At 47.2% G+C, this 18,436-nt stretch overlaps 1 protein-coding gene across 8 annotated transcripts in view; it reads left to right on the top strand.

Annotated features, from left to right (window-relative positions):
• LOC100755585 (SH3 and cysteine-rich domain-containing protein 3) overlaps positions 1-18,436 on the top strand; it is a 119,316-nt gene that overhangs the window by 97,744 nt on the left and 3,136 nt on the right. For 4 of the 8 annotated variants that reach the window (XM_027392201.2, XM_027392200.2, XM_027392199.2 and 1 more), the window contains 6 exons: positions 95-195; positions 5,313-5,482; positions 7,035-7,182; positions 8,911-9,008; positions 9,354-9,438; positions 10,090-11,048. In XM_027392201.2, coding sequence (XP_027248002.1) covers positions 95-195; positions 5,313-5,482; positions 7,035-7,182; positions 8,911-9,008; positions 9,354-9,438; positions 10,090-10,430 — 943 coding nt within the window. In that variant the 3' untranslated portion in view covers positions 10,431-11,048. Of the gene's footprint in view, positions 1-94; positions 196-5,312; positions 5,483-7,034; positions 7,201-8,910; positions 9,009-9,353; positions 9,439-10,089; positions 11,049-15,195; positions 15,263-15,493; positions 15,759-16,005; positions 16,104-16,312; positions 16,386-17,236; positions 17,335-18,436 lie in introns of those variants that run through there. The other 4 variants (XM_035451275.1, XM_035451276.1, XR_004771945.1 and 1 more) reach the window with 3 other exon arrangements.

Raw genomic sequence — 18,436 nt, 5'->3', positions numbered from 1 at the left:
CTTCCCACAGGGGAGGCCCAGGAAGCAGCAGCTGTCTGCCAGCAGCCATGTTTCTCCCTCCGTCCCTTCACCCTCCTTTCTTCTCATGTCCCAGCCCTTCTGTGGGGTTTCTGCAGCCTCCTGGCTCTGAGCAGTACCAGATGCCTCAGTCTCCGTCTCCCTGCAGCCCACCACAGGTACCACAGCAGTACTCAGGTAAGAGGGTAAGGCATCCGGGGAGGGCTTGGGCACTGGCAGGTTCACACACTACTGAAGGCTTACATTGTACAGCAGTGGATTCAGAGGTGAGCTGTGACCTCATCACAAAGCTAAGTCTTGATGTGAGTGTGGAATGCATGCCTCGACCCTGACACTCAGAAGGTAATACAGAAAAATGATGGGTCTGACTACATGCTGGTCCTTTGTTCTCCGGTTGTCTGAGTGCACATGTACATGTGTGGCAGCTTTCACCATGCAATCGCTGTGTAAACTCCTCCCTGTCCTGCACTCATTTAGCTTTAGATAGCTTTTTCTCTTGGGAAAGTGAAAAAAATTGAGAAATGCTTTTTAAAACATCATAGATGTGTTTAGCAGATTTGGTGTGTATCCACATACATATGATTTTGTTTGTTTGTCTTGGTTTGGTTTGGTTTAGTGTTTTGAGGCAGGCTTAGCCCTGGCTGTCCTGGAAATCTCTCTGTAGAACCAGAGCTGGGCTTAAAGGCATGGGCCACCACTGCCAGGCCACTGTGATGTTCTTATTCTGACCACAATCTATAAGAAAATGTAAGGCTCTGGTGAATGTCTTACCAGAGGCCATCATAGTCCTGGGACTGGGACATAGGTCATTTTGACGTGGTGCCCTATAAGCGTCATCTTCAGTAACAGATTCCCAGGAGGCTTTGTGCTCTATCCTTTTCTATCCAGGAACTAAATGGGCTTTATGCTAAACAGCTGTAGGTCTGCCTTCTGCCCTCCAGCATCCCAAGGGTGATGATTGCCCTTGTTTGCTTCCCTCTCAGCCTTTCCTAACACCTCTATACAGTACAGCTACAGAAACTTCAGGGCTTTGGAGAAGGAATCTTTTTCTTTCCTCCCTGTTTCTGATACTGGATTTCTGAATTGTGATTTACCCTCCAGCCATCACCATTCCACTTAGCTTGGGGACATCTGCGCACCCTCTTCTGGTGAGGGTGAGCCATTTGGCTGATTTTCCCTTAAAATGAAGTACTCACACCTAAGGTTTTTTGCATTCTCACAGCTAGATGTTTTGGAGAATTACAGAATTACTGTTGCTCATAAGACATGATCTTTGTCACCTTCAAAGTGATATGACCTCTGGTATCATCCAGACCAAACATGGATCTCCTGAAAGCTAATTTTTTTTGTTTTGTTTTTGGGTTTTTTTTGTTGTTGTTGTTGTTTTGTTTTTTTGTTTTTTGTTTTTCGAGACAGGGTTTCTCTGTGTAGCTTTGGAGCCTATCCTGGCATTCTCTCTGGAGACCAGGCTGGCCTGGAACTCACAGAGATCCACCTGCCTCTGCCTCCCGAGTGCTGGGATTAAAGGCGTGTGCCACCAACGCCTGGCTTGAAAGCTAAGGTTTTAAATTCATCCCCTTTAATTACCTGAGCGGGGTTCTCCAGCTGCTTCTTACTGTCTGAAATTCTCAGTGGGAATTGTAGAAACTAGCTCCAAAAATTATCGTGTACTGTTTACTATATTGGTGCTGGGTACCACAGGGAATTTTCTCTCCTTCATGATTAGTAGGACCAGTGTGTGTATGTGTGTGAGAATACGCTTGTGTGTGTGTTGTTGACATCATTCACGGTATGTCAGTATATCTCTTTGGTCTCTGGTATCTGTTGTTCAAATATAAAGTATCTTTGGATAAAAAAATAAATAGAAAATAATTTTGTGTTACTCACTTGACCTAGTGCCAAACCAACTAAAGCATCTCTTGTTCTGGAGACCAGCAACATTGGAGATCTAGGCTCAGGTGGAGAAGGAAGGAGTCTGGACTCTCCAAGTTAGGGAAAAAAGGAAACCGTCTCCATCACCTGTTTTCCTGGCTGCTTTGGAATTTCCCTAGTTGTAGCTCATTTCTTCTCTAGACTGATTCTAAACTTCTGACAATACTTATACCCTTCCCAGATGGTGAAGCCCTCTGTCCTGCTATTGCTAAGAGACGATGTTCACTCAACAATTAATACTTAAAATTGTTAATACCTTCTCATGGGAATTATGGAAATTTTAAAAAGAAACAAGTGTTTCTTATGCTTTCTTTTCCAGTTACTGTTAAGTGGACAGGAATAGTCTACAAAAACCACCCTTTCACCTTCAGAGGATAGTCAACTGTCAACCCGCCCTCCTCTCATGTAGCAACATGGTCACTTTTCCAAAAATAAAGGCAGGGATTAGGATTGGCTGTTCCTGGAACAACTGTTGAGGTTTATTAATACCTTTTTGTAATTGCCCAGTTCACCTCCAGGCCTGAACGTTAATTCTGCCACTGTGATGCTAGATATGATTGTAACTCCAGGAAACACTTTGTCTCCCACTGAAACGATGGCTCTCAGACCCCCCTGAGGTTTATATGGGGATTTGTTTGGGGAAGATGCACACAAACATGAAATAGCAGTGATACCGATAAACGGCTCTCGACTCCCAGTGACACCACAGCGTGGACACTGGAGTGCACACAGAAATAGCTTCCCATACCCACTGGCTCATTTCTAAGGGTTTGCAAAGCTGAGAGTGTGCTCATTTCAGAAGGATCTCCCTCTTGCTTGCCAAAATGGGGGTTGGTGTGGGGGAGCCAAAATACTGATTTCTGTCCAGTAATTTTGGCTTCATTTCTTTTTCATAGATTCGGAAGAAGCCCTGTCAGTTTTCAGTTTTCTCTCAGTAATCCAAAAAAAAAAAAAAAAAAAAAAAAACTAAACAAAAAGTGAAAACCAATTCTGCCAGACATAAATGTCATTTGCTTGTATTTATGTGGTTTGCTCTGCCCAATCGACCTTTCTGCCCAGGTTTAATGATGCCACTTAAAAAGCCATTCACACGTCCCCTCTCCTTCCTTAGCTCTCAAGCTGAAATTGATTTCCTTATTCAGTCCCCTTTTCCCTCTCCAGCCGCTCTCAGCCCAGCTCCTTCCTTAGCCTGGTGATAAGGAGGTACTATCACTGAGCAGTGATTTTTTTTTTTTTTTTTTTATTTGCCATGTCCATTAAGAAGTGGGGACAGTTCAGCAGTTAACAGATGCCACCTGCTTTTGGCTCGAGGAAGAAAAGCATAAAAACCAGCTCATCACTTGAGTAGTGCTCGGTGTCCTCGGTTGAGTGAAGGAACAGTGCTCCAGGCCAGCGGGGGAGGATTGAGTGTGGAGAGTTCAGAGCACAGGCTGCAAACTAAGACTCCTGGGTTTATTTCATTGTTGTTGCTGGAACCAGAGACAATAATACAAGGACTTTGTTCTTTTTCTTCCTCACCTTGAGTCCAGTAGCTCCTTATATCTGTGTGTTGGTATTAGGAGGTGCTTCCTCTGTCCTTCCTATGCCCCACTTCTCCTAGCCCAGGGCTAGGCTCTGATTATGAGCTGCCTTCTAGAAAAGCTCTGTGTGTGTGTGTGTGTGTGTGTGTGTGTGTGTGTGTGTGTGTGTGTGTGTGTGTGTGTTGGCCCCTCGAGAAGCCATGAGGAGTTTGAATGAGGTCAGTTGCAGTGTTGTTGCTGAAGGGTGTTGGAGTGCATAGGGCTGATAGGATGGGGAAACAAGGTGCCCAGAGCAACTGTAGTAAGGGGAGAGCGGTTATGAATGCATAACACACCACAACTGTGTGGTTTTCACATGGCCCTCTGCAAGCCACATTCGTGAATACCCTGCCCCCTTTGGTGTAGACAATAGGAAGATACAAGCCTATTGAACTAAGTTTGTGCTATCTGATTTAATAAACCCTAGAGGGTGGGGTACACACATGGGCCAGAGAATCGGACCAAGTAGCCTCTGTGTCTCCTGAACTGCTCTCTGAGGCCTCCTGTCTTTCCTTTTACTTTCCTATGACCAATACTACCTGAGTAAGTACTCCCAGCATGGCTGGTACCCAGAGGCCATAGCATTTCCCATCATAGTAGCAATAGCAGCCTTGAAGTACCAAACCATGAAAAGATCAGCATTGTAGCTTCTGAGCTAGTAATCCCAGTAATCCCATTTCTCTACCATCATACATGCCAGCTCAGCCCCAGCAAGAATACAGCTGGAAGGTCAAAAATAATCTGTCACACTGTATAATCCCCTGTGTAGAACCAGAGCCCTACCTATTCCTCCCAGTGGGAACTGTCCATCAAGCTGCTTCCCCCTGACTCTTTACCTTCTTTTTACCACAAAGAAGACTGGACCTTTCCCTCCTCCACCTTGTCATTAGAGCCCTGGAGTCTGCTAGTGTAGCCTTCATAAGGTTCTGACCCTGCCATCATCCTTCTGGCTGCTCTCACTCAGAACCTCCCGTTTCAGTTTTCCTATCCTAGACCCTTCATCACTCCTATCCAGTGCAGGTATGAGGTGAGCTCTACAAAGCACTCATTGGTCCTCTCCCAGCATCTCCAGGGTAGAGTCCAGGTATCCTTCCAGAGTGCATGTCAGACTCAGCTCTCCACTCTTTGCTTAATGTCTGAGTTGCTATTAGACTGTTCTTTCTAGGAGGACAGGGACCAGACTTGTTCCTTGTGTGCTCAGTGTCCAGTGTAAGGACTAACATATAGCAAATGTTCAATAAATGCTTGTTGACTAAGCTTCTTAGTAGTTTTTTTTTCCTGCAGCACCTCATGCCTCCAAACTATGCTTGGATCTGTTCCCTTACGTCACCAGCTGGTGACCAAAAGTACTTTGTAAGTTGGCTTGGTGAAGCTATGAACTTTCATCTTCTCCAAGTCAGTTAGACTTTGCTGGTTCACCCCCAGTCCTTACCCGAAAACCTGCACATATCTGCAGCCCTGGCCCATGCCCCAGACATTTTAGCAATCTGACCTGGGTATTCGGTAATACTCAAGTTTGACAGAATGGAGTATTTTTTTCTGCCACTCATAACAAAATGCCCCACCAGATAGATGAAGGGAGGAGAATATTGGCATCTGGACTAGTCTTTCTTCCACTCAAATTTCACTGGTTGGGGAGAGAGAGTTCAAGGCCAGATCAGCAGCTGTCTCAGCTCCCTGGCAGGACACAGTTAGAATGGCCCTGAAACAAGTGGGTGGGTTTGTTGCTGGCTTTTCTATTCAAAGATAATTTTACTTCTAAATAGTTTGAATTCCCAACAACTGTTTTCTTTATGCACTCAGGAGTGTCACCTTCTGGACCAGGTGTGGTGGTCATGCAACTGAATGTCCCTAATGGGCCCCAGGCCCCTCAGAATCCATCCATGGTCCAGTGGAGTCACTGCAAATACTACAATGTGGACCAACGAGGTCAGAAGCCTGGAGACCTGTACAATCCTGATGGTGGCCCCCAGGTAAGTCCTCTAACCCTTGTAAGGAAGGCCCAGATTCCCCTCAGGAGGAAGCCACCTTTACGGTGCCTCTGAATGAGAATAACAAAGTGTATCCTCTTTCCAGGAGCCTAATTATCTAAGAGAGGAGATAGAACACACCAGACCATGCTTAGAGCATATTTAAAATGGAGGATCCAAGGGTGAACATTGCTCAGTAGTAGATCAGTGCCTAGTGCATAAAAAGTTCTGTGCTAGGGTAGGTAATATCTAAAGGACAGTACCCAAGCTGGGCAATGGTAGTGCAGGCCTTTGATCCCATCACAGCACTCAGGGCACAGAGGCAGGTGGATCCCTGTTAATTCCAGGACAGCCAAGGCTACAGAAAGAAACCCTGTCATAGAAAAAAAAAAAAAAAAAAAAGAATACTCAAAATTGACCTCTAGCCTTCACAAATGTCCATATATACATGTTCATATACAAACATGTACATACATGTCAGGGACACCTCACAGCTTGCAAGGAAACAGTCTAAGCGAGGTGAAGAAACTCAAGTCAGAACCTCTTTTTCAAGCGCTAGGTCAAAAGTTCCAGAGTTTGACCACAGGGTTTATTTTTTTTTACACATTTAACCACAGTAAAACTTAGGGATAAGATTTCTGAATGACAGTTATCACAACAGAGCTTTAGGCATAGCTACATAGAAACTACCTGGCAAAGTAGCGAAGTACCTGTGACCTTTACAGTAAGAATGAGGTCTGTTGGCTGATGATGAGCTGCTCAGGGCAAGGACTTGAGGAAAGATTTGTAATGAGTGTGAGGACGGGTTCTTGTCACTGAGAGACAGAGTGCAGGATAAGGGCCTAAACAGTGCTAAGATAGATACTGGGGCATCCAGGAAGCTGGCTCCATAGAATACAAAGGGGCACCAAGACGTCAGACAGCATCCACTCCAGCCTTTCAGGTGACCAAACGTCAGACATTTTCTTCCTTTGAAGAAACATGCTCATGTTTAATAAGTCTTGTTTCTCCAAGTGCCTCCTGCACAGACAAAACAAGGAAATAGTTTATCAAAAATGGGGTACTAAGAATATAAACGTGGGCCAGGCGTTGGTGGCACACGCTTTTAATCCCAGCACTCGGGAGGCAGAGGCAAGAGGCTCTCTGTGAGTTCAAGACCAGCCTGGTCTACAAGAGTTAGTTCCAGGATAGGCTCCAAAGCCACAGAGAAACCCTGTCTCAGGAAACAGAGAGAGGGAGAGAGGGAGAGAGAGAGAGAGAGAGAGAGAGAGAGAGAGAGAGAGAGAGAGAGAGAGAGAGAGAGAGAGAGAGAGAGAGAGAGAATACAAACGTGGGCTGTCAGGCAGGTGCTTGCCTAGCACAGGTGAAGACCTACATTTGATCAAGAGTGCTGGAGTTAGGAACAGTAAACAGTAACATAAATCAGGGAACAAGAGGGCAGTTTGGAGCAGCACTCTGACAAGGGCAGTTCTCACAAGACTCCTTGTTGCTTGAGAGTGGTGAACTGGATGTCATGGGACACACCAAGGGTGACACGTGCTCTTCTCTTTCACAGGCCAATGCACAAATGGGCAGCAGCCCCGTCACATCTCCTACCCAGTCTCCAGCACCCTCTCCTGTCACCAGCCTCAGCAACGTCTGCACTGGACTCGGTCCCCTGCCTGTCCTCACGCCATTCCCCCGGCCTGGGGGTCCTGCACAGGGTAGGGACTTAGATCAAGGTGGGCTGCTGTGGAGCTCAGCATTCACATTCCATTCCAAGGAGGGAGATTAGACAATAGTAGCAGGGGCGGGAGAGTAGAGTTGGTACTGCCTCTGACACCCGCTAAGGCAGAGGACACCCAGACTCCTCCTTCTGGCACTGCCTCTGACACCCGAGTGGCTTGCTCCAGCCTCTTGTACACACTTGGTGTTTACTATCAAGTTCCCTAAAAAGAGAGGAAAGAAGCTCATTCAACTTTCCACTGAACAGAGCTCAGACCAGCATCAGTACTGGACCAGAGAGCCACGAGTGTGAGGCTGTGTCAGAACAGTGTGGGGTTTGTCTAGTTAAGATTTTTTTTAGCTGGGCTTGCCTCAGGAGGCAGAGCTGTGAGCTCAAGGCCAGCCTGATCTGAAAAGTGAGTTCCAGGACAGCCAGAGCTGTTACACAGAGAAACTCTTGGGAGAGGGGAAATCTTTAAATGATGTACGTGCTGAGAATCAGCGCAGGTCCCCTGCAGGAACAGTAAGTGCTCCTAACTGTGAGCCGTCTCTCCAGCTCCAAGAAGAATGTGAACACTGAATTTCAATTTGGTTCGAGTTTCAGTACAAACTAGCTTTGTGATGTTGAACAAGTTCTGAAACTTAGACATAGATCTTAATTTTCTCATCTGTAAAATGGAGTAAACATGTATAAGATGGAAATAGTCTTGTTGCTTTTGGTTTGGCTATCACAAGTAATCTAAAAATGAGATAGATGTTTAAAATTTTTAAAGTGCTCTAAAATAAATCATTTTGTGAATAGTAAGCTACACAATACTTAGTATGTCCCAGGCATTGCAACAGTGCTTTACATACCATGTTCAGTGAGCTGTCCAACATTGCCAAAGAGAGGAATTCCCCAGCATTGCATTTCTTGTCATAGAGTCAGTGTATACAGAGCCTGGCATCAAGCTCTAAGTGTGTATCCAATTGTCCACCACTCTGCATTGCATCTCTCATGAGTCAGAAACCCACAGAGGAGATGAAAGACACTTGTAAAGCTCAGGGTTCTTCCTCAGTCATTTCCCTCTTCTTGAGACCAACTCTCAGGCCAGGCTGGCCCCCGTCTCCCAAGTGGTGGAATAATAGGCATTTACCATTACACACAACTCTTCCCTGGCCATTTACATAGGGTCTGTAATGGGCAGAACTCAAGGTGGAGGGATCTAATAGTCCTGCTAAGAGTTTAGGAAGAGACACAGCTCTTTGTATGTTTTGTTTTATTTTGTTGTTCTGAGGCAGGATCTTACTATGTAGCTATGACTGTCCTGGAACTGTCAATGTAGACCAGGCTGACCATGAACCCACAGAGATCTGCCTGCCTCTACCAAGTGGTGGGATTAAAGGTGTATGCCAACACATAGGAGTACAGCTTTTGGTTTTTCAAGATAGGGTTTCTCTGGGTAACAGCTCTGGCTATCCTGTAACTTGCTCTGAGACTAGGCTGGCCTTGAACTCACAGAGACCCACCTGCCACTGCCTCCCAAGTACTGGGATTAAAGACATGTGCCGCCGCCACCACCACCACTGCCTGGCAGTAGTACAACTCTTAAATTAGTTGTATAGATACTCCCATCATAGAAAAGGTAGGAGCAGTGTGTATTGTTGCTTTCTCCAAAGCCTCTGGAAGTCTCATAATGGACATACTGTGAAGCTCAAGCTCCTAAAACACCCGTTCTTCCCCCTAGGTGATGGGCGATACTCCCTGTTGGGTCAGCCATTACAGTACAATCTGTCCATCTGCCCTCCCTTGCTCCATGGCCAGTCGACTTACACGGTGCACCAGGTGAGTATGTCACCATCAGTCTTGGGGCCACCAGACTCCCCTTCTCATATGGTCCCCTGTCTATGAGCCATCTGCTTCAACCAGCAGGGTAGACACAGGAAAAAACACCGAATGGGCACAGCAAAAAAAGAGTTTTACCCCATTCCTATGCTCATGACTCCCACCTCAGTGGGAGTTGGAGAGATTTTATGTCTCAGTTACCACTCCCAGGGAAATCTAACTATGTGGTGAGGCAGGGCCCTCAGGGTAGAGTGCTGTTTCTCAGTGGGGAGTGCAGCTACCTCAGCTTCTAGGGTAGACACTGGGACACAAGGCAGTAAATGTTATTCACTTGGGATGTTAAAGGGACAGAGTGGATTGAAGCACGGAAACCGAGCCAAGAGACAGGCACTCAAATCTGCCTCCACTGACCTGGGGACAGCAGATGTCGGTGAGTAGCTGGACTCTCGACCCCAGGAGGAAATGCCCTTCATTGCCATCCCAATGTAGTGGGGAAGCTGGGGTGGAGTGGGGGAAATGGAGTTGTCTTTGCTTATAAACAAGCAGAAGGTAGAGAAGTGACGTATCTGTCCCTGAGCAAGCCATCCAGGGTCCTGAGGTAGACCATCATAGACATTTGTTATAGCACCATGATGGGAGTGGCTACATCTCTTGGTAAGCAGTCTCCTAATCTAGGACATCTCCTTTTGGTCTAGACCTGATTTGGGGGTTGGTGGAGAGCATGGGAGAGAAGCTTTCTCCCTCAGGCCTTCCATGCTAGGCATACAAGGTCTTCCGGACTCCACCTTATACAGCTGTTGACATCCTGTGAAGGAGTGGAGTTGTAGACACCCAGATCAGAAACTCAAAATTTTAATCCTCAGTCCCTCTTATTTATATCTCTGGGCTAGAGATATAAATCTTTCTGGATTGCCCCCCCCCCCACTCCCCCTCGCCCAGTCTCTATGGGGATAAGTTGGGTTGATTTGGGGAGGTTAAATGGGAGAGGTAGGGCTTTTGTTGTCAGGCTTGGTCAGTGACTCTGCCAGGCCACCATATAGTGCCTGGTGTCTCACACCCTTCATCTCTCCTCCCCTTCCAGTGCTGGGGAGGGTGCTGGAGGTGACAGACCTCCCTGAAGGAATCACTCGCACAGAGGCAGACAAACTCTTCACCCAGCTCGCCATGTCTGGTGCCAAGATCCAGTGGCTCAAGGATGCTCAGGGGCTGCCTGGTGCAGGTGGCGGGGACAACAGTGGGACTGCTGAGAATGGCCGACACTCGGACCTCGCTGCCTTGTACACTATAGTGGCCGTGTTCCCCAGCCCCTTGGCTGCCCAGAATGCCTCCCTTCGCCTCAACAACTCTGTGAGTCGCTTCAAACTTCGAGTGGCCAAAAAGAACTACGACCTGAGGATCCTGGAGCGAGCCAGCTCCCAATAAATGGGGGAGGGGGGCTGGCACAGTAGGAGTGGGGGCCGAGGCAGAGCTGGGCCGGAGTCTACCACCTTATGGCTGAAGAGAGAAACAAATTCTCACACCGGCACGGAACTCCTTTCCACTCCCTTGCCATGGGTCCCTTTTTTCCCTGTTGGTCCCCCTCTGTTTCCCTCCTTCCCACCCTCTTCTGCCATTTTTTATCTTCTCCCACCATGGAATTAATTTCTGTCATATTTTTTGGTCAAGTAGAATTGAAAGGGTCCCACACTCTCCTCTTCTCCCATTTCCTCACCATCCAGTCTCCCTCCTCTCTGGTCTTCATGAATATATTTATATGGACAGAATTAAGAAAAGTAAATTGATTTCCCCATTCTCTCACTTCCCCATCTTGTCTCCCCAAGCCCCACAGAGTTAAAACTTGGGACCCCCATCCCCAGAACACTGTGTATTGTTTGTTTGGGGTTTGTGCCACAGTAACAGACACAGTATTCAATTGCACACACAGATGTTTGCTGGGTGTATTCACTGTACATTTTATTTAATCTGTTTTTTTGTTTGTTCGGGAGTTACTGGGGGGAGGTTGGTTTTGTTTATAAATATAAAAAAAGCAAAACCCTGTCACTGGGCATCAATCACTGTCTCTGTTGACGATTGGTGTGGGTGTGGATGGGTCAGAGGCTCTGAGCAGGTCCACTTCCACAATTGCTGGGAGGTTTCTGTAGATTAGGGTTATCTCCCTAGCGTGTGCACATAGATTTTCCTACGTCTTCCTTCTGGCCACTCCTCTTTCCTGTACACAATTCCATGGTTGGCTGGGTCTCTGAAGCTATGGTCTGTGGTTCTCAAACTGCAAACTGCTCTTCATCAAGCACATTGCTCCTCAGCTGTGATCCTTTGTGTCTGTATCAGCGGTTCCCTCTTGCCCATTAATTCTGCTACTCAATATAGCCTTGCTATTGAGCTAGACAAGTACAAGTCCAGAATTGAGTCAAGATGCTGGCCTCCTCTCTGTCCCTCTAGTCTTCTGACACACCCTTCAGGGTGTGGAAATTGCACCTTTATAAAACCCTAAAAGCAGAGTGTCAGGTTCTTGGCACAAACACATGTGGATGTTGCTTCCATAAAACCAACTGGTGCCCAGCTGTGTCAGTGTAGCACACTTACCTGTCCTTTTCCCACTTGCAAGGTGGAGTGGACTGGAGAGTCTTCAGGCCATTTCAATGCTACAGCCTGACACAGCAGGGACAGTAAAGAGCCCTCAGCCATCCTGCACTCCCTCTTCTGGGGGTGGGTGGGTGGATGTGTGTGTGTGTGTGTGTGTGTGTGTGGTGTGTGTGTGTGTGTGTGTGTGTGTGTGGTGTGTGTGTGTGTGTGTGTGTGGTGTGTGTGTGTGTGTGTGTGTGTGTGTGTGTGTGTGGTGTGTGTGTGTGGTGTGTGTGTCTGTGTCTGTGTCTGTGTTGTTTTGAGACAGGTCTCTGGATGTGAGCATGGTGCCTTTCTTTAATCACAGTACTTAGGAAGCAGACAAGCAGAACTCTAGACCAGCATGAACATAGCAGGTTCCAGAACACCCAGGACTACATAGTGAGACTTTCTTAAAAACAAACAAAATCCACACCCAGTTACAACCTTGCCTTGGCTGTCCTTCGTGTGATAACCCACAGATAGAAAAAGCTGCACCCCTGAGAATGCAGCCATCCCATCGGCCTGTACTGGGCTATCAGGGTTGAGAGGTAAAATTGCAATTAAAATGATAAAAGCTGCTAGGTGGTAGTGGCTGTGATGGCGCACGCCTTTAACCCCAGCACTCTAGAGGCAGAGGAGGTGGATCTCTGTGAGTTTGAGGCTAGCCTGGTCTACAGAGTGGGTTCTAGGGCAGCCTAGGCTACACTGAGGAAACCCTGTCTCGAAAAAACAAACAAACAAATAAATGAGGTTAAGGCTGTAAGGCTTGTCTGGCTTTAACTTCTAGAGGATACAGGTCTCATGAGGGAAGGGAACATTATTTACAAATGATAAAAACTCTCACTCTATGGCCCTCAGAGTGGCTCAGTGGGTAAATGCTGGCTGCTGAGCCTGGCAACCAGAGTTTGATCCCACAACAAGGGGAAAGCTGGCTGGTAAGTTGTCCTTTGGTCACTACTCACATTAGGGGACATGCATGAAGTTAATGTGTTTAAATGTATTTTTAAAAATAAATCTCGGGCTAGAGAGATGGCTCAGAGGTTAAGAGCACTGGCTGTTGTTCCAAAGGTCCTGCATTCAATTCCCAGCAACTACATGGTGGCTCACAACTATCTGTAATGAGATCTGGTGCCCTCTTCTGGCATGAAGAGACACATGCAGGCAGAGTACTGTATACATACTAAATAATAAAATTAAATAAATAAATCTCACTATAGAAGGTAGTTGTGAGCTGGTGAGGTTGGTTAATAGCAGTAGAGGGGCTTGTTTGCGAGCCTAGTAGACATCAATCCCTTGATCCCACATATCCAAAGGAAAGCACTGTCTGTAAGAGTTGTTCTCAGATTGTACACACCTGCTCTAATGCATACATTCAGAAAGAAAAAAGACCACAGGCAACTGTAACCTTTCCAAGGTCACTAAACTTTCATCTACCCCTTAGACCTCTGGTGTCAGCTTGCTTTTTGTTTATTTGTTTTTGTGGTTTTGTTTTTTGAGACAGGGTTTCCTCTGTAGACCAGGCTGGCCTCAAACTCAGAGATCCCCAGCTAAGATTTGTATTTATTTTATGTATACAGGTGGTTTGCCTACATGTGTATATGTGCACTGAGTGTGTGCCTGATGCCTACAGAGGCCAGAAGAGGGTGTAGAGCCTCTGGAACTAGAGTTGCAGCCAATGTGTGGGTGCTGGGAACCAACTCGAATCCTCTGGGAGAGAAGCTGTGCCATCTCTCCAGCCCCATAGCTTTTGGGTTTTGCCACCATCTTTTTGGGTAACTCCTATATTCTCTTCTTGAGGACAAATTTTAGTGGAGAAAGGAGAAAGATGCTCTGTGCACTTGAGGATGAGTCAGGTAGTACCACACACCTGCTCAGCTGTAGAGGAAGGTAGTCTTGCATGGTTGACTGACTTCTGACTAACATACCATCCTCAGCTCTCAGCCCTTTCCTGGCTTAAAGTTTTGGGGTTAGCCAGGTATGGTGGCGCACACCTTTAATCCCAGCACTTGGGAGGCAGAGGCAGGTAGATTTCAGAGTTCTCGGCCAGCCTGGTCTACAAGAGCAAGTTCTGGGACAGTCAAGGCTAGAAAGAGAAAACACTGTCTCAAAAAAATAAAAAATAAAGGAAACAACCCAAGAAAGTGACTGAAGTGAGCCCAGGGAGGGTAGAATTGGAAAGGTTATTTGAAGGTTAAGGGGAAAATACAGAGCAGCAGCCCTGACTTCATCTAAATCACGTGAGCAGGTATAGGGACAGAAGCCCCTTTCCTGCCGGGATCATAGCTTGGTAATCAAACACATAGTCAGTATGGCAAACCCTGGCTTCAGTCCCTGGTGCTTGGAGTATGTTAGGGTGCTGTAGTGTTGAGTAGAAAATGCCCCTTCCTGAAGAGCCAGAGCTGACCTGCTCACTGGGAAGAACAGCTCTGGGGGGATGGGAGGAATGGGAGGAGTCAGGGTCCAGCCCTGCCCCGGACCTCCTGGTTCCAATTTCTGCCTGTCAGCTGTGCTCCCAGCTGTCCACTGTCCTCCAGCCCTGTCATTTCAGCTCTGCCACCATGGTGAGAGGCTAGGAGGCCTACCAGCACTGTCTGAGTAGCTGGTGTGAGCCCAAAAGGTACTGGGGGCTTAGCCCCAGAGGAAGAGGACTAGCCCTCCCCCAGCAATACCATCAAGGTCTTAGGGACTCCCTCTTCCCACACTGAACTGACTTAGGAAGTCTCAAAAGTAAGTTGTCTCTTCATCTTTTCATTTCCTGAGTGTTCGGTTTCTTCGTTTCTGTCCTTATCTGTGAGTAGTTTGAATTTTCCAAGTGTAATTGTTGTACTTGAGGAGTAAAGATTGGAGGTGGGGTAAGCTGTGGTGGGGTCCAGAGAATGGAGCAGTAAGGGAAGGAAAGGCTCATATTACTCCGAAAACCAAAATAGCAGAGGCCTGAGGCAGGCCAGGATAGAACTAGGCACAAGGCCCCCAAGGCTCAGGAGAGAGGCAGGGGAGGGCAGCTCTCAGGACACACCTTCATACATGTAGCCAAGGACACGGATTAAGCCTGAAGCCATGAGATGTGCGTATTGCATCAATCACAAGGATGTGTAGGACAGTGGCTGTCGAATGTGTGAGTGGTCGCATGTCAGGTCTTCTTCAGATCAGACATTCACATTATAATTCAAAACAGCAAAATTACAGTTATAAAGTAGCAACAAAATCGTTTTACGGTTGGGGGTCATCACAACCTGAGGAACTGTGTTCAAGGGTCGCAGTAGTAGGAAGGGTGAGAACCGCTGGTTTAGGAGAACCCAGAAGTGACAGCCTTGAACAGCATACTAGGTTTGTAGACTGGGGCTGCCCCTTGACATGGAAAGACAGGTATGAGTTTAAGGACTGGTTGGGAAGTCTTCTGTCTGTTGGATGCTTTTTTCTGAGCCTCCATAGAGTCTGTTCATAAGTTCTACCAAAAGCTGTTTAACCAGGTTTCTTCCAAAGCCTCCCCTTGGAGGGCCACCCCACTGTGTGCTGCAGGAATACAGGAGTAGAACAGGCAGTCAGGGATTAGATCTCATAGCGGGGCTCCAACCTCTTGCAGGATGACAGAAAAGGAGGTACTGGAGTCCCCTAAGCCCCCCTTCCCAGCAGAGACTCCGCAAAGTGGGGTGAGTCTGCACTTTTGGTCACTGGGCAGAGGTGTTGGAGGGGCTGGGCAGCCTTGACATCATGTGATGAAAACTGCTTGACTAGACCCCACTTGTGTACGGCTTATTTGTTGTTGGGCTAGCCAACACTGGCAGCCACAATCCACTAGCCAGGGACATTGCCTTCCTGTGACAGAAAAATAAGAAAGTGACCATCATTTAACATTGAGTTTCCTTCACCCCCTCCCTCAGCTGCAACGACTGAAGCAGATATTCAAGAAGGGCTCTCCAGAGACAACTGAGATGGAGCCTCCCCCAGAGCCCCAGGCCAATGGAGAGGCAGTGGGGGCTGGGGGTGGGCCCATCTACTATATCTATGAGGAAGAAGAGGAAGAGGAGGAGGAGGAGGAACCACCCCCAGAACCCCCTCAGCTTGTCAACGACAAGCCCCACAAATTCAAAGATCACTTCTTCAAGAAGCCCAAGTTTTGTGATGTCTGTGCCCGGATGATTGTGCGTGAGTCTTGAAGGGGAGTAGAAACAGTAAGATGGAAGGCTTATGGGGTGGGAGAGGACTTAGTAAAGCCATGTAGGCGTCTGTAACGGACACACTGTGGTGGGAATCACCCTAGGGAAATACTGACATTGGTAGTGTAGGTACCAGAAGAGGGCAGGCCAGTCAAAGCTGAAATAGCTAGAGTGTCACCAAGGGAAAGGGGATCCAGACTTTACTCAAATATTCTCCCCCCCCCGCCCCCCGCAAGTCAATAACAAGTTTGGGCTCCGCTGTAAGAACTGCAAAACCAACATCCATGAACATTGCCAATCCTATGTGGAGATGCAGAGGTGCTTCGGCAAGATCGTGAGTAACTAGGCTCTGGGGAGCAGGACCGTGGAAGAGGAGGCCCAGGCCATCGCCTGTTTGCTGGCCCCTGAAGCCATCCCATACATTTCCCTGCTTTCTCTCTCTCAGCCCATCTCTTCCTCTGAGAAGGGCTGAGCACTCATGGGGGAGGGGATTCTGGGCCCTACCTCGCTACCTCTAATGGATTTCCCCATCCCATCCTACAGCCACCTGGTTTCCGTCGCGCCTATAGCTCCCCACTCTACAGCAACCAACAGTATGCTTGTGTCAAAGATCTCTGTAAGTGCCCATATAGGACCTGAGGGAGTGGGCAAGTCTCAGAGATGGTTTCACACCACCTCTCTGGAAAGTAAATTCTACAATGGAGTCTCCGTTAGTCTAGCATTTTCACAGCTGTTTTTGGATGCACTGACTTACAGCTGAGAGAGACACATGAGTGAGCAAGGACTACAAATAGCCAGAGGTAGAGATAAGAATGAAACCATAGTCTGTTCCTTTCAAACCAATGCTACGCAAGAACAAGGATTCTAGCCTGTTTTCATCCTGTTACAGGGTGATACCACACTCAGGGCTAGCCCATGAGCTATGGATATCCCCCTGGACAAGTTCCTAATTTGGCACCCTTACAAGTAGATTCATTGAGGTTGCAGTGATGGTACATGCCTTTAATTCCAGTATTCATGAGGCAGAGGCAGGTGGATCTTCCCGATTCCCACATGTAGCCAGGGCTACATAGTGAGACTGTCTCGGAAAAGAAAGTACATGTATTCACTGAAAATTACTCAAATGCATTTGGCAGAGAAGAGCATGAATAGCATGGGTTCAAAAGCCTATGCTGGTGGCAGCACCCTGGCTTGTACACGTGCCACTCAGCAGAACAAAAGCCCACAGTGTGATGTTCTCCTGGAAGCAGCCCCATCACAAGGCATTTCCCCATGGTGTTTTAGAGCCCTTTATAGATTGGTGACCTAGGTATTAGCGCAGCTGGCCCTGCCCTGTTCTCTTCATCTCCAATCCCCAATAAGTCCCTGTGAGTGTCCACTGACTTGTTGATGTCCCTTTGAGAGGTCTCTCCTCCAGGCCTCCTCTGCCTTCCCAGTAACGTATTCTTTCTTCTCCCATCCTACTAGCTGCTGCCAATCGCAATGACCCTGTGTTTGAGACCCTGCGCGTAGGGGTGATCATGGCAAACAAGGAACGGAAGAAAGGACAGGCAGATAAGAAAAATGTGAGCGCCATATGTCCCCACAGAGGCCCGTTGCAGAAGCTCCATGGGACAGGTCATTTCCCCCTTGGGAAAGATGATAGAAGCAGTGGATCTGCTGCCCCCAAACGGTGCAGCATTACCAAGCAGAAACATTCCTGTGGGAAATTTTAGATTTTTTTTTTTTCGGTACTTTATGTACCTCACCAGAAAGAAAAAGAAAAAGAATTCCTGCCACAGGGCTGAGAATATAGTTCTGTGGTGGAATGTTTGCTTAGTGTGTATGTGTAAGGCAGCCTGGTTTAATGCCCAACATTGAAGAACAAACTCACTCCAACCTCAAGTCCTTCTAAAATTGATGACTAGGTACCATAGAAGGCTAAGTCCCTGACCTGGGCACTTCAGGTAACAGGCAAGATCTGTGTTTTGCATTTAGGGAAGAGAATTTGTCATTCCAAGTAACTAAAGAATTCTAAAGCTAGCAGGTGTCCATGAAGATCATATGGTGTGACCTGTCATATTGTAGATGAAACAGGCACAAAGCTACTACTAGTCAAGGGCAGTCTTCTTGCCTTTTACAATAGAGTTACAAACTTGGTAATGCCAGAAATGTGTTTGCCTGGGCAAATGATTAATTTCTCCCTGGACAACCTTATGAACCAATATAAATGGTGTTAGTTAAAGCAATTCCAGTTCTGGGGTCTCTGTGAGCACCAGGCACATGTACAATCAAAGCACTCATACAGTAAATAACAATGCATAAAATAACTCATACAATAAATAACAGTACATAAAAACCTGAGAGAGAGAGGAGAGAGAGAGAGAGAGAGAGAGAGAGAGAGAGAGAGAAAGAAAGAAAGCAGCAAGCATTCTTTACTACTACTACTCTCCAGCAAGCCCACCCCCTAAATCAGCATCAGAGTCTCCTTTAGCTAAAGACAATCTGGATCCTCCTGCCATCGATTCCCAGGTACTGGGGTTACAGATAGGTGCCATCACACCTGCTGTATGTGATGGGAGGGATTAAAACCAGGGCTTCTTGCTTGCTAGGCAAGCAATCCACTAACTAAACTATATCTCTAACACGTATTCTGTTCTAAGGGTCTTTTTGTTGTTGTTGTTTTTA

This window comes from Cricetulus griseus (assembly GCF_003668045.3).
Source record: "Cricetulus griseus strain 17A/GY chromosome 1 unlocalized genomic scaffold, alternate assembly CriGri-PICRH-1.0 chr1_0, whole genome shotgun sequence".
Lineage (NCBI taxonomy): Eukaryota > Metazoa > Chordata > Mammalia > Rodentia > Cricetidae > Cricetulus > Cricetulus griseus.
Note: the sequence above shows the minus strand (reverse complement) of the source record. Positions and strands in the feature narration are given on the sequence as shown.